The sequence below is a fragment of the Cervus elaphus genome, chromosome 30 (genome assembly GCF_910594005.1).
Source record: "Cervus elaphus chromosome 30, mCerEla1.1, whole genome shotgun sequence".
NCBI lineage: Eukaryota > Metazoa > Chordata > Mammalia > Artiodactyla > Cervidae > Cervus > Cervus elaphus.
Genome location: NC_057844.1, coordinates 15,002,446 through 15,018,956, shown reverse-complemented (window position 1 = coordinate 15,018,956; position 16,511 = coordinate 15,002,446). Strand labels below are relative to the sequence as shown.

The 16,511-nt window shown below is 38.4% G+C and overlaps 1 protein-coding gene across 1 annotated transcript in view; it reads left to right on the top strand.

The window, feature by feature from the left end:
* Window positions 1–11,462: 11,462 nt before the first annotated feature.
* The window catches only part of CCDC122 (coiled-coil domain containing 122), a 28,654-nt gene continuing 23,605 nt past the window's right edge, over window positions 11,463–16,511 (top strand). The window contains exons 1-4 of the mRNA XM_043892300.1: window positions 11,463–11,497; window positions 12,038–12,163; window positions 14,338–14,488; window positions 15,005–15,120. Coding sequence (XP_043748235.1) covers window positions 14,446–14,488; window positions 15,005–15,120 — 159 coding nt within the window. The 5' untranslated portion in view covers window positions 11,463–11,497; window positions 12,038–12,163; window positions 14,338–14,445. The remainder of the gene's footprint in view (window positions 11,498–12,037; window positions 12,164–14,337; window positions 14,489–15,004; window positions 15,121–16,511) is intronic.

The window sequence follows — 16,511 nt, the reverse complement described above, 5'->3', positions numbered from 1 at the left end:
ATTTCCTGTCATGCAACAGTAAACAAGTTAAAAAAGAAATATTTTAAAATAGAGAAGCCATCAGGGAAGAGAAAGTTTGTCATTATATTGTATTTACAAACCATTTCCTTTCACTGTCTGGTCCTGGACTTTGGCCTGATCTGACACTCATCTCAACCCCATTCCCCGACTCCAGTGGCTCTCAATGCTGGCTGCACATCAGAACTACAAGTAGAACTTTAAAAAGCAGAAATGCAGGGACCACCCCTCTCTACCACCTCCAGATACACATTTGAATCAGAAACTCAGGGAGTCAAGTCTCAGCCTGTTTTGCTTTGCTTTTTGTTTTGCTTTAATCTCTACAGATGATTCAGATGCATAATTAGATTTGAAAAAATGACTTCCCTATTACCAAACTACTGAAACTAAAGGCTGTTCCTTCATATGATTTCGTCCTTTACATAAACTGTTTCTTCTACTTAGAACACTGTTCTCTATATATACTTTTTTTTAAAAACAGCTACTTGTTCAAGACCCTCCAAGCTCAAATATAACCTTCCTTGAAGCCCCATCCCCTCACCAAGCACAATCAACTACTTCTTTTAGCATTTTGTTTTTACAGGAGAAGCTCATACATAGATGCAATCTGGATCCATAACCAAGCAATACGTTGAAAAAGTCTATTAAACATTAAATTATATACTTCATAAATACGAACATGGTAGTATGTAAATTATATCTAAATAAAACTGTTTCAAAGGAAAGTTAAACCAGTCATGAAAAAGTATAAAATGTATACCATAATACCTTAAAGTTTCTTTTATTAACCTGAAACAACTACGTGCTTGTTTGCTAGTCTGTTGAGTGGCACACCCTTTTGCCACAGCCTTTCCTTTGTACATGGCCTCCAGATTAGAGTTCTGCGTCATAGTACTATGATAAAGTACACTTCCTAACTATCACCTAAGCTTTCTCAAAATGTCATTCTTTTAAGGGGAAAATGAGGCTTCCCAGGTGGTGCTAGCGGTAGAAAACCTACCTGCCAATGCAGGAGAGATATAGGTTCTATGAATCCTTGGGCCAGGAAGATCCCCTGGAAAAAGGAATGGCAGCCCACTCCAGTATTCTTGCCTGCAGAATCCCATGAACAAAGGAGTCTGGCGGGCTACAGTCCATAGGATCACAAGGAGTTGGACACAACTGATGCGACTTACCATGCATGCAAGAGACACTTGTGAAGCTATCTGAGTGCAAATTACTTCTTCATAATCTTTTTATAGTTATCGCGCATTCAAACAACTTACCTTAATAGGGTCTTGAAAAATATAAATGTATCTTTTAAAGAACAAACTTTCCCAGAAAGATAAACACCAATACAGTATACTAACGCATATATATGGAATTTACAAAGATGGTAACAATAACCCTATATGCAAGACAGAAAAAGAGACACAGATGTATAGAACAGACTTTTGGACTCTATGGGTGAAGGCGAGGGTGGGATGATCTGAGAGAACAGCATCGAAACATGTATATTATCAAGTGTGAAACAGATCACCAGTCCAGGTTGGATGCATGAGACAAGTGCTCAGGGCTGGTGCACTGGGATGACCCAGAGGGATGGGATGGGGAGGGAGGTGGGAGGGGGATTCCGGATGGGGAACACATGTAAATCCATGGCTGATTCATGTCAATGTATGGCAAAAACCACTACAATATTGTAAAGTAATTAGCCTCCAACTAATAAAAATAATTGGGAAGAAAAAAAAAAATACCAAACTTTTTTTCCCACACTATTACATTGGTTTTTTTTTTTTTCTTTTTTTTTTCTTTATTATTATTTTTTTTTTCCAGTGGGTTTTGTCATACATTGATATGAATCAGCCATGGATTTACATGTATTCCCAATCCCGATCCCCCCTCCCACCTCCCTCTCCATCCGATTCCTCTGGGTCTTCCCAGTGCACCAGGCCGGAGCACTTGTCTCATGCATCCCACCTGGGCTGGTGATCTGTTTCACCATAGATAGTATACATGCTGTTCTTTTGAAATATCCCACCCTCACATTCTCCCACAAAGTTCAAAAGTCTGTTCTGTATTTCTGTGTCTCTTTTTCTGTTTTGCATATAGGGTTATCATTATCACCTTTCTAAATTCCATATATATGTGTTAGTATGCTGTAATGTTCTTTATCTTTCTGGCTTACTTCACTCTGTATAATGGGCTCTAGCTTCATCCATCTCATTAGGACTGGTTCAAATGAATTCTTTTTAATGGCTGAGTAATATTCCATGGTGTATATGTACCACATCTTCCTTATCCATTCATCTGCTGATGGGCATCTAGGTTGCTTCCATGTCCTGGCTATTATAAACAGTGCTGCGATGAACATTGGGGTGCACGTGTCTCTTTCAGATCTGGTTTCCTCAGTGTGTATGCCCAGGAGTGGTATTGCTGGGTCATATGGCAGTTCTATTTCCAGTTTTTTAAGAAATCTCCACACTGTTTTCCATAGCGGCTGTACTAGTTTGCATTCCCACCAACAGTGTAAGAGGGTTCCCTTTTCTCCACACCCTCTCCAGCATTTATTGCTTGTAGACTTTTGGATAGCAGCCATCCTGACTGGCGTGTCATGGTACCTCATTGTGGTTTTGATTTGCATTTCTCTAATAATGAGTGATGTTGAGCATCTTTTCATGTGTTTGTTAGCCATCTGTATGGCTTCTTTGGAGAAATGTCTGTTTAGTTCTTTGGCCCATTTTTTGATTGGGTCATTTATTTTTCTGGAGTTGAGCTACAGGAGTTGCTTGTATATTTTTGAGATTAATCCTTTGTCCGTTTCTTCATTTGCTATTATTTTCTCCCAATCTGAGGGCTGTCTTTTCACCTTACTTAGAGTTTCCTTTGTAGTGCAAAAGCTTTTAAGTTTCATTAGGTCCCATTTGTTTAGTTTTGCTTTTATTTCCAATATTCTGGGAGGTGGGTCATAGAGGATCTTGCTGTGATTTATGTCGGAGAGTGTTTTGCCTATGTTCTCCTCTAGGAGTTTTATAGTTTCTGGTCTTACATTTAGATCTTTAATCCATTTTGAGTTTATTTTTGTGTATGGTGTTAGAAAGTGTTCTAGTTTCATTCTTTTACAAGTGGTTGACCAGTTTTCCCAGCACCACTTCTTAAAGAGGTTGTCTTTTTTCCATTGTATATCCTTGCCTCCTTTGTCAAAGATAAGGTGTCCATAGGTTCGTGGATTTATCTCTGGGCTTTCTATTCTGTTCCATTGATCTATATTTCTGTCTTTGTGCCAGTACCATACTGTCTTGATGACTGTGGCTTTGTAGTAGAGTCTGAAGTCAGGCAGGTTGATTCCTCCAGTTCCATTCTTCTTTCTCAAGATTATTTTGGCTATTCGAGGTTTTTTGTATTTCCATACAAATTGTGAAATTCTTTGGTCTAGTTCTGTGAAAAATACCGTTGGTAGCTTGATAGGGATTGCATTGAATCTATAGACTGCTTTGGGTAGAATAGCCATTTTGACAATATTGATTCTTCCAATCCATGAACACGGTATGTTCCTCCATCTGTTTGTGTCCTCTTTGATTTCTTTCATCAGTGTTTTATAGTTTTCTATGTATAGGTCCTTTGTTTCTTTAGGTAGATATACTCCTAAGTATTTTATTCTTTTTGTTGCAATGGTGAATGGTATTGTTTCCTTAATTTCTCTTTCTGTTTTTTCATTGTTAGTATATAGGAATGCAAGGGATTTCTGTGTGTTAATTTTATATCCTGCAACTTTACTATATTCGTTGATTAGCTCTAGTAATTTTCTGGTAGAGTCTTTAGGGTTTTCTATGTAGAGGATCATGTCATCTGCAAACAGTGAGAGTTTTACTTCTTCTTTTCCTATCTGGATTCCTTTTACTTCTTTTTCTGCTCTGATTGCTGTGGCCAGAACTTCCAACACTATGTTGAATAGTAGTGGTGAGAGTGGGCACCCTTGTCTTGTTCCTGATTTCAGGGGAAATGCCTTCAATTTTTCACCATTGAGGGTGATGCTTGCTGTGGGTTTGTCATATATAGCTTTTATTATGTTGAGGTATGTTCCTTCTATTCCTGCTTTTTGGAGAGTTTTAATCATAAATGAGTGTTGAATTTTGTCAAAGGCTTTCTCTGCATCTATTGAGATAATCATATGGTTTTTATCTTTCAATTTGTTAATGTGGTGTATTACATTGATTGATTTGTGGATATTAAAGAATCCTTGCATTCCTGGGATAAAGCCCACTTGGTCATGGTGTATGATTTTTTTTAATATGTTGTTGGATTCTGTTTGCTAGAATTTTGTTAAGGATTTTTGCATCTATGTTCATCAGTGATATTGGCCTGTAGTTTTCTTTTTTTGTGGCATCTTTGTCTGGTTTTGGAATTAGGGTGATGGTGGCCTCATAGAATGAGTTTGGAAGCTTACCTTCATCTGCAATTTTCTGGAAGAGTTTGAGTAAGATAGGTGTTAGCTCTTCTCTAAATTTTTGGTAGAATTCGGCTGTGAAGCCATCTGGTCCTGGGCTTTTGTTTGCTGGAAGATTTTTGATGACAGTTTCGATTTCCTTGCTTGTGATGGGTCTGTTAAGATCTTCTATTTCTTCCTGGTTCAGTTTTGGAAAGTTATACTTTTCTAAGAATTTGTCCATTTCATCCAAGTTGTCCATTTTATTGGCATAGAGCTGCTGGTAGTAGTCTCTTATGATCCTTTGTATTTCAGTGTTGTCTGTTGTGATCTCTCCATTTTCATTTCTAATTTTGTTAATTTGGTTTTTCTCTCTTTGTTTCTTAATGAGTCTTGCTAATGGTTTGTCAATTTTGTTTATTTTTTCAAAAAACCAGCTTTTAGCTTTGTTGATTTTTGCTATGGTCTCTTTAGTTTCTTTTGCATTTATTTCTGCCCTGATTTTTAAGATTTCTTTCCTTCTGCTAACTCTGGGGTTCTTCATTTCTTCCTTCTCTAATTGCTTTAGGTGTAGAGTTAGGTTATTTATTTGGTTTTTTTCTTGTTTCTTGATGTAAGCCTGTAATGCTATGAACCTTCCCCTTAGCACTGCTTTTACAGTGTCCCATAGGTTTTGGGTTCTTGTGTTTTCATTTTCATTCATTTCTATACATATTTTGATTTGTTTTTTGATTTCTTCTATGATTTGTTGGTTATTCAGAAGCGTGTTATTTAGCCTCCATATGTTTGAAGTTTTAACAATTTTTTTCCTGTAATTGAGATCTAATCTTACTGCACTGTGGTCAGAAAAGATGACTGGAATGATTTCAATTTTTTTGAATTTTCCAAGACCAGATTTATGGCCCAGGATGTGACCTATTCTGGAGAAGGTTCCGTGTGCACTTGAGAAAAAGGTGAAGTTGATTGTTTTGGGGTGAAATGTCCTATAGATATCAATTAGGTCTAGCTGGTCCATTGTGTCATTTAAGGTTTGTGTTTCCTTGTTAATTTTCTGTTTAGTTGATCTATCCATAGTTGTGAGTGGGGTATTAAAGTCTCCCACTATTATTGTGTTACTATTAATTTCCTCTTTCATACTCGTTAGCGTTTGCCGTACATATTGCGGTGCTCCTATGTTGGGTGCATATATATTTATAATTGTTATATCTTCTTCTTTGATTGATCCTTTGATCATTATGTAGTGTCCTTCTTTGTCTCTTTTCACATCCTTTATTTGAAAGTCTATTTTATCTGATATGAGTATTGCGACTCCTGCTTTCTTTTGGTCTTCGTTTGCATGAAATATTTTTTTCCAGCCCTTCACTTTTAGTCTGTATGTGTCTCTTGTTTTGAGGTGGGTCTCTTGTAGACAGCATATATAGGGGTCTTGTTTTTGTATCCATTCAGCCAATCTTTGTCTTTTGGTTGGGGCATTCAACCCATTTACATTTAGGGTAATTATTGATAGGTGTGGTCCCGTTGCCATTTACTTTGTTGTTTTGGGTTCACGTTTATACAACCTTTCTGTATTTCCTGTCTAGAGAAGATCCTTTAGCATTTGTTGAAGAGCTGGTTTGGTGGTGCTGAATTCTCTCAGCTTTTGCTTATCTGTAAAGCTTTTGAATTCTCCTTCATATCTGAATGAGATCCTTGCTGGATACAGTAATCTAGGTTGTAGGTTATTCTCTTTCATTACTTTCAGTACGTCCTGCCATTCCCTTCTGGCCTGGAGGGTTTCTATTGATAGATCAGCTGTTATCCTTATGGGAATCCCTTTGTGTGTTATTTGTTGTTTTTCCCTTGCTGCTTTTAATATTTGTTCTTTGTGTTTGATCTTTGTTAATTTGATTAATATGTGTCTTGGGGTGTTTCGCCTTGGGTTTATCCTGTTTGGGACTCTCTGGGTTTCTTGGATTTGGGTGGCTATTTCCTTCCCCATTTTAGGGAAGTTTTCAGCTATTATCTCCTCGAGTATTTTCTCATGGCCTTTCTTTTTGTCTTCTTCTTCTGGAACTCCTATGATTCGAATGTTGGGGCGTTTCACAGTGTCCCAGAGGTCCCTGAGGTTGTCCTCATTTCTTTTGATCCTTTTTTCTTTTTTCCTCTCTGCTTCATTTCTTTCCACCATTTTATCTTCTACCTCACTTATCCTATCTTCTGCCTCCGTTATTCTACTCTTGGTTCCCTCCAAAGTGTTTTTGATCTCATTCATTGCATTATTCATTTTTAATTGACTCTTTTTTATTTCTTCTAGGTCTTTATTAAACAGTTCTTGAATCTTTTCAATCTTTGTCTCCAGGCTATTTATCTGTAACTCCATTTTGTTTTCAAGATTTTGGATCATTTTTATTATCATTATTCTAAATTCTTTTTCAGGTAGATTCCCTATCTCCTCCTCTTTTGTTTGACTTGGTGGGCATTTTTCATGTTCCTTTACCTGTTGGGTATTTCTTTGCCTTTTCATCTTGTTTAGATTGCTGTATCTGGAGTGGGCTTTCTGTATTCTGGAGGTCTGTGGTTCCTTTTTATTGTGGAGGATTAACCCAGTGGGTGGGGTTAGACGATTGGCTTGTCAAGATTTCCTGGTTAGGGGAGCTTGCGTCAGTGTTCTGGTGCGTGGAACTTGATTTCTTTTCTTTGGAGAGCAATGGAGTGCCCAGTAATGAGTTTTGAGATGGGTCTATGTGTTAGGTGTGTCCTTGGGCAGCCTGTATGTTGATGTTCAGGGCTATGTTCCTGCGTTGCTGGAGAATTTGCATGGTATGTCTTGCTCTAAAACTTATTGGCTCTTGGGTGGTGGTTGGTTTCAGTGTAGGTATGGAGGCTTTTGGACGGTCACTTATTACTTAAAGTTCCATGTAGTCAGGAGTTTTCTGGTGTTCTCAGGTTTTGGGCTTAAGTCTCCTGCCTCTGGATTTCAGTTTTCTTCTTCCTGTAGTCTCAGGACTTCTCCAACTATACAGCCCTGATAAGAAAACTTCTAGGTTAATGGCTAAAAGATTCTCCCCCGTTAGGGACACCCAGAGAGGTTCACAGAGTTACATGAAGAAGAGGAGAGGGAGGAGGGAGATAGAGATGAACAGGAGGAGAAAAAGGGGGACTCAAGAGGAGAGAGATAGATCTACGCAGCTGTCTGTTCCCAGAGTGTTCTCCGTAGCCCAGTCACCTACAAGGATTCACAGAATTGGATTGGGAAGAGAAGGGGAAAGGAGGAAACAGAGGTGTTCTGAGGTAGAAAACAGAGAGTCAAGATTGGGAGAGAATAATCTTCGGTTTAAAAATAGGGCTTCTAAAAAAAAAAAAAAAAAAATAGGGCTTCTCTTTTTTTTTTTGTAAGGTTATAGTGTATTGAAAATGAAAATTAAGGAGTAGTAGAGGAGTACTAGAGGACTTTAAAAGAAATAAGAGAAAAAGAAAAATAGAAAATAGAAGAGAAAAAGGAAAGAAAAAAAAGAAAAGAAAAAGAAAAAAAAGAAAGAAAAAAGAAAAAAAAAATTTTTTTTTCCCCCTAATTAAAAAAATCGTAAAAGTCTGTGGAAATGAAAGTTAAGGAGTAATGGGGGAGTAATAGGGGATTTTAAAGGAAAATAAAAGAGAAGAAAGAAAAAAAGAAAAAAAAAAGAGAAAAAAGTAAAATTATATCTAGGAGTTTCTCTGGAGCTGTTGCGGTCAGTGTGGGTTCGGCTCAGTTTCAGATAGCTCCTCGTTCCAGCTTACGCTTCTCGATATCTACAGGCCCCTCCGGTGTAGTCAGTGTTTCCTAGAGGGATTTTAATCTGTTGCACCAGTCCCTTCTGAAGCGGTTCCCTTTGTTTATTTGGCTTCTGTTTGCCGGTCTCTTCAGAGCCTCATTTCCGCCCTGACACAGGCCGGCGGAGGTGGACTCTTACTCAGGTAGCTAGTTCCGTCGCTCTGCGGAGCAGGGAGGGGCTTGCGCTGCCGGGAGTGGCTGGCGCTAAGGGGACGGGCTTGAGCCGTGGGGATGGGCTGGGGCTGCCGGGAGGGGCTGACGCTGCTTTCTCCGTGTGTGCTGCTCAGGCTCCCGGCTGTTCTATATGGAGCGCGCCCCGCGCTGCGCGAGGTTCCAGCCCTCGGGTGTTCCACAAAAGCGCAGAAGGAAAAGCTGCGCCTGCTCTCTGTGCCTTCCCCGTCAGAGCGGTCCAGGCAGCCAGGGGCTTGGTGGGCGCACTCTCCCCAGGTGCGGCCCGCCCACTCCCTTCCGCGGACCCAGTCTCAGTTTCCGCTGGCGCCAGTCGGGCGCGCGCGCCTTCCGCCCTCCGCGTCCCCAGCCCCAGTCCCCGCCCGCGCCGGTGGGCTGCCTGCGCCCTGTGTCTCGCCGCGACCTTCCCCTCCCCCCTGCCTCCTGCCTCCGGCGGGGCTGGGCCGGTCCGCAGCCTGCGAGCTCCTCTCTGGACCCTCTCGGTCTCTTTGTTCTGCGAACGGCCGGCAGTGTGTTCGGGCCGGTTAATTTACTCTGTCTCTTTTGGTCTCCCACAGTTCAAGTTGGCAACTCACAGAAGTTCCCTCCGATTGTCCTCAGGGCACTCGGGCCCGGACCCTACCCCAAGCAATGCCGCCTAAGAGCTCCCGGGATGGATCTCCGTCCTTAGCTCTTTTGTCTCACTTTTTATCTTTTATATTTTGTCCTACCTCCTTTCGAAGACAATGGGCTGCTTTTCTGGGCGCCTGATCACCTCAGCTAGCGATCCGAAGTTGTTTTGCGAAGTTTGCTCTGCGTTCAGTTATTCTTTTGATGAATTTGTAGGAGAGAAAGTGGTCTCCCCGTCCTACTCCTCCGCCATCTTGGCCTATTTTATTACATTGGTTTACTTAATATTTAATTCAATTGTGAAAGCACAGTGACAGGTTCAACTGGCATAAACAGGTTTGAGAACAAACACAAGTGACATTGTCACATGTACAATTTTCACTGGTAGGAGCAGAAGTGGGCAGACTCATTGGAGAGTGGCTTTCTAACCCTTCAGCATTCAGCATGCACGTTCAGCGTGATGTGGGGATTTGCAGCTTATGATTTAAAAGGAAATAGAATAAGTTAATTGGTGAGAGGTTAAGTGTAGGTAGACTAAGAAAACACACACTGTATCTCTACATTTTCATTATTTGACTTTGCATCTACTTCACCCATAGAGACTTAGTCTTTAGGGGACAGAGAGAGTGCCTGGCTGTTAAGGGGAACCGTTGGGAAAATCACCAGGAATTGTTACATCACCATGTAACTCCTTATCTTGATGATTTTAAAACTGGTAACAGTTGTCTTTAAGCCATTTACACTAGAGTTTATGAGTCCTTCCAGAAATGGACATAAAACATGCAAATTTCCTTGTGAAAAACGTTAGTTTCCATAACAAATGACCAAAACTGGATGGCTTAAAACAACAAAATGTGTTCTCTTGTAATTATGGAGGCAGAAGTCTTTTTTAAAAAATATTTATTTCTGTATTTTAATTGGAGGATAATTACTTTACAGTATTGTGGTTTTTGCCATATATCAGTATGAATCCATAGGACTTCTCCATGCTGAAGCCCCCTCCCACCTCCCTCTCCACCCTGTTCCTCCAGGTTATCACAGAGCACTGGCTTTCGGTGCCCTGCTTCATACATCAAACTCACATTCACAGAAATCCCACCTTTGACTTAAAGCTATAAACAATGAATAATATATAAATATTCTCTACATTCTCTCTGAAAGGAAGTTAAGGAACAGTACCAATCCTCTGGTTACTTTCTATTTTCAGCAACCTGAAATTTTAATCTCATTGCCTAGCCAGAGAAGAGAATAATCCCTAGTTTCAGCAGATTCTAAGACTCTGCCATATGATAGGTATGATATTATAATAATTTTTTAATTTTAATGATTCAATTAATTTATTCTTTTGGGATGACTCTGATGTTATAGCTTCTCTTGAAAACACGCAGTAGAAATAGTCTTTTTTACCTGGATTGTGTATTATTGACTCTTACTAATATGTGCAGTATGTTATATTTTTCCCATGATGCCTTTTTAGTTTTTTGTTGGAATTGAGCCATCCAGAACTGATTCCATCATGTTTTTTTAAGTCTCAGTTTCAGGAAAACTTTATCTTTCCCCAGGTTAGTTTTTTAGCTTCCCCAGTCGAAGACAACTTGAGATGTTAAACTTCCCCTCCCACTTGGAAAACAAAAACAAACAAAAACAAAGGGAATTTCATACCCGTTTGAAAATTGTCTACACAATTTTTCTCTCCTTGTTTTCTCATGAAATATTTGTTCTAAAAGAGGTGGGAGGAAATTGTAAACTTAATTAAAACTACCTGGCAGGTCCACATAGCAGTTTTTTCCATTATGGATGAAAAATGATGTTTATGTGACATAGGTGCACATGGATGGTTGCCTCTTAATTCTTTTAAGCCGGAAGCTCTCAAAATCCTGGGGCTGGGAGGGTGGGGGGAAGGATTTGACAGCCTTGCTTTATTTTGCTCATTAACTTAGAGGGAGGTACGGATGATGAATTTCCAAAAGCTGGAAACATGGCCTTTTAAAAATCTCCTCCCAAGGGCCAATTATAGGCACTTGCCTCTTGAATTCAAATAAGATAGTGCACAAATGTTGTTTATTACAATGTCTAAGTACATAATAAATACCTAATAAATGTTAATTTGGATCCTAATTGCTTCAGATTTCATCCTTCCTACTTGGATGTATGACCTTTAGCAAATTTCCTAATTTCTCCAAATTTTAGTTTCCTCATTTTCAAAATATACGTAAAAATAATATCTAGACTGTAGGACTGCTCTGAAGGATAAAACCAGATAATCTATGTGAAAGTTGTTGCTTAGTCACTCAGTCATGTCTGACTCTTTGCAACCCCATGGACTGGAGCCTGCCAGGCTCCTCCATCCATGGAATTTCCCAGGCAAGAATGGAGCAGGTTGCCGTTTCTTCCTCCAGGGGATCTTCCCAACCCAGGAATCAAACCCATGGATTCTTTACCACTGGGTCACCAGGAATGACCCCACTATGTGAAAATACTTACAGGTAATTAATAAATGTTGGCTATAGTTAATATTTGAAGGCAAAAGGAGAAGAGGGAGGAAGAGGATGAGATGGTAAGGTGGCATCACCGACTCAATGGATGTGAATTTGAGCAAACTCTGGGAGATAGTGAAGGACAGGGAAGCCTGGCATGCTGCAGTGCATGGGGTTTCAAAGAGTCAGATATGACTTAATGACTAAACAACAGTCAATATAGGACATGTGGTTTATTATAGTATTTCCACTGCATTGTTTTCTGTAAAGCTAGTTATTTAGTTGAAAGTGTTTTTCCTAAATGATTTTTTACATGTAATATTTGTTATCAAATACGTACATATTATAAGATTTTTATTTTTTAAATCAGAGTCACTTAATTCATATTTATATTTCCCACAATGTTTTGTATATATATGTAGCTTGAATGAAAGAATAACTGATATTGTCTAATCTCTAAACTCTTGTTTTCATTGATTTATGCAATTATAAGGAATTATCAGTAGATGGCAGTGGTTTATTTTCATTTTTATTTTTTGTCCATTTTAGGAAGATCCGACAAAAAGGATTACTTTCTCAATTTTAAACCAGATATCCTTTCATGAATAGCTTGTTTAAAGAAATATCACCGAATAGTTCTTCAGTGTATGCTGCTTTAAGAGTAGAAATCAAAAGGTACCAATTACTTTATTTTTACTGTAAAAATCTAATTTTTTTTTTTTTTGGTTTCTTCATCAAATACTTTGTAGAGAATATGAAAATGAATAAGACACTGTATTTGCCTTCCTGGAGCTTATAGTCTAATAAGGAAATACAGTATAAAATAATGTAAATTCAGTAATAGGAATAGAAATAGTTGAGAGGCAGAAATTTGCTAAATACAATCATTATTTCACTTCATCCTCACAGTAATCTAATGAGGCTGCTACTATTATCGATAGGGAATCTGAGTCTCAGGTTGGAAAGAATTTACCTAATAAACTAGCAGTTGCTCAACCTTGGTTCAAGATTAGCCCTGTCTTATCCCAAGACCTAGTAGTATCTACCTCATAGGGCTGAATGAGTTAATATTTATAAATTGAATATTTATAGAGTTCCCACACATGGCACAGAATCAGCACTATATAATGTTCTTTTTTTTTTTTTTTTTAATCTAAAACATTTAGAACAGTGTCTGGGACAAAAACCCTAAGGCACTATTTAGTTGTTTATAATCAATTGAAAGAACTAACTGTAAATGGTGTATGCATTTTCAACATAGGTAACACTAAGAATAACATCTGTAACCATGAAAGCTACAAAAGATCTAGAGAGTTTGGATTCATTGGCATTGATCTGGGGGTAGAAAAGACATAGAGTAATGGCATGAACAGAGTGAATGGACTCAGTATCAGGGAAGACTTCCTGGAGAGGCAGATCAGAGGTGAGGTTTGAAGAAAGGAAGTCATGTGAATAACAGGAAAGAATCATAGATTCTCAGAGGTAATTAGGACACAGTTGAGTATTCCTCTCAGGACTTCTTTAGCTTGATAAGATATTTCTGGATAGATTTGAGTTTCCTGACTTAGGAAGCAATTTAACTTTGTTGTTGTTTTTATCAGATTGCAATCTTTAAGAATGTTGTTTTTTAAAAACACTTGTAACTAGTATACAAGTACTCTGTATCAATATTTAACCAATCTTTAGGAAAGATATTTAGTGATTTTGCAGATTTCCTTGTGGAAGCTTCCTTATATACTTGCCTTACTGTTATGATAATATTTTACTTCTTTTGGCTGGCAAAGTTTATCATGACTTTAGTATGATTTGGAAAGATTCACAAGTTCTATAAAAAATCAACTAAGATTTTTTTAAAAAGATGTCATCTAAAAAGAAAAATCCATATGTTCAAATGTTAAGCAGAAACATTACATTCCTTTTATTAATCATGCAGAATTGTGTGATTTCTTCTGTACAGGAATGGACAAGCAAAATCAGATACGCTTTTTCCAAAAACTGGTAATGTCTTTAATTCTGCCAACTCATCATTCATTCATTGCATTCATGCACTGGTAGAGGAAAGAACTCTTTTCACCTTTCAAGATAGAAGAATATCTCCCCTTCATTTCATCAGTTTCTCCTAAGCATAGAGGAGGGTGGCGATTTTAAACCTGTGTAAGACTTGCCCTGGCTGGCACTGGACAGGAGTGCCGTATTCCCTGCATCCTGTGCCCATGGCAGAAGTTGCTAATCCATCTTGTTACTGTTTTTCACAGAGTCTGGTTGTAGTTCTAGAATACACTTCACAATGGTACCGGAGGTACCAGCTACTAATCCATAATAATTATTTACTTAAAATATATGTCAGATATTGTGCTGAGTATGTTACATACATTCATTATTGTGTGATCAGTCATGTCCAATTCATTGTGGCCCCATGGACAGTAGGCCACCAGGCTCTTCTGACCAGGAAATTTTCCAAACAAGAATACTGGAGTGGGTTGCCATTTACTACTCCAAGGGATCTTCCCAACCCCTGTCTGAGAACCCATGTTCCTGAGTCTCTAGGAACCTCCGTCTCTTGTGGTTCCTGCATTGGCAGGTGAATTCTTTACCACTAGCGCCACCTGGGGAAGACCACATTCATTATTACACTAGCCCTATGAAGTTTTACAGATGAGGACATTGATGATCACATAAATTAAGAAACTTCTCAGGGTCATAACAGTTAAAAAGCAGGACAAGCAAGATCCACAGAGAGTTCTGCTTTCTTCCCCAATCTCTCACTCAATCATTGTATTTTAATTCTTGGAACTGATGATGAATGTCATTGCCATCCCTGTGACATTTGACAGTTAATTTACTTTCAGGATCGCTAATACATAGCAGATGAAAAAAGAAAGAAAAGTGACATATTATCAGCACTGATTATTTTGTATGAGAAAAGGTGAACTGAAAAGGTGGAAAGAGACACAAGAATGTCAGAAAACGAAAGGAAGAGTCAAGGAGTTCCCAAAGAAGGTAATGAAGCACTTTTCATAAATACAGAGCTGAAAGATGAGGAGTAACAGAAAAAGTAGTGTGATAGGAAAATTGGGTTAAAATTAGTAGCAAATTAGAATAGAGGAAAGCTGCCAGGAGGAGGCTTCTAGAGTGTTTAAAAAAGGCATAACAACCTGAAAATGCAGGCCTATAATGAAAATTCATCAACTGTAATTGAGAAATAGTTGTTATGGTAGCACTATAATTATAGTATATGTGCAGATGGTCTGGATAAAAAATTTTAGGACAATCAAAATATTTATAATGTTTCATAAAGGAACAGGTGTAGTGTTGCAGTAGGTGACTTTTAATTGTCTATTATTATGGCCTTTGATTTTAGTTTTGTTTATAGTCAGAAAGGGAAGAATATCAACCCTAAATTTAGTTTATTAATGAGAAAGCATCACAATTTTCATGATTTTGTGTGATGAAACATAAGTTTCTTAGAATTTTTGCGTTTAGATTTTAATTATGTACTTTATTCTTTTTATCTAGCTCTGGCTAAACAAGACACATCTTCATTAACCGATGCTGTAGAACAAGTTGCAAAGCAACAGCAATCACAAACATCAGAAATAGAAAGAAACAGAAAAGTTCTGTTCCGTTTGCAGGTAACCTATTTCACAAAGTCTTGCAAATGAGTTTTTATGTTCTTCAAAACTATATTAGTAAGAGGGAAGTTATTAAGCAAACTTAATAACTTCTGAGGAAGCAATATAACATTTCTAATGTTCATATTTATACCTTCTAAATTATTCTGGTGTCCTTAAGTAAGGGCTTCACTGGTGTCTTAGATGGTAAATAATCCACCTGCAGTGCAGGAGACCTGGGTTCGATCCCTGAGTTGGGAAGGTCCCCTGAAGGAGGACATGGCAGCCCACTCCAGTATTCTTCACTGGAGAATTCCCATGGACAGAGGAGCCTGGTGGGCTATAGTCCATGGGGTCACAAAGAGTCGGACATGACTGAATGACTAAGCACACATAACATCCTTAAGTAAAATCTACATGAATATTACAGTTTTGGGGAACATTTTACATACTCATTGTGCAGAGATTCAACAGTGTCATCGTACTGTAGATAAGCATGTAAAACACAGTGATCACATAGAATTATTTTAAATTTATTTGATAGTTTTTCCTAAAATGCTGAATTGAAGGAAGGTTAAGTTTTGGTTTTTTTTTAGTTGTATTTATTGTTTATTTTATTTATTTATTTTTCCATTTATTTTTATTAGTTGGAGGCTAATTACTTTACAATATTGTAGTGGTTTTTGTCATACATTGACATGAATCAGCCATGGATTTACATGTATTCCCCATCCCGATCCCCCCTCCCACCTCCCTCTCTACCCAATTCCTCTGGGTCTTCCCAGTGCACCAGGCCCAAGCACTTGTCTCATGCATCCAGCCTGGGCTGGTGATCTGTTTCACCCTAGATAATATACATGTTTCGATGTTGTTCTCTTGAAACATCCCACCCTCGCCCTCTCCCACAGAGTCCAAAATTCTGTTCTGTACATCTGTGTCTCTTTTTCTGTTTTGCATATAGGGTTATCATTACCATCTTTCTAAGTTCCATATATATGCGTTAGTATACTGTATTGGTCTTTATATTTCTGGCTTACTTCACTCTGTATAATGGGCTCCAGTTTCATCCATCCCATTAGAACTGATTCAAATGAATTCTTTTTAATGGCTGAGTAATATTCCATGGTGTATATGTACCACAGCTTTCTTATCCATTTGTCTGCTGATGGGCATCTAGGTTGCTTCCATGTCCTGGCTATTATAAACAGTGCTGCGATGAACATTGGGGTGCATGTGTCTCTTTCAGATCTGGTTTCCTCGGTGTGTATGCCCAGAAGTGGGATTGCTGGGTCATATGGCAGTTCTAATTCCAGTTTTTTAAGAAATCTCCACACTGTTCTCCATAGCGGCTATACTAGTTTGAAGTTTTTAAGTCAGTGTTTTTAAAGATGTGGCTTAGAAATTACTAGTTG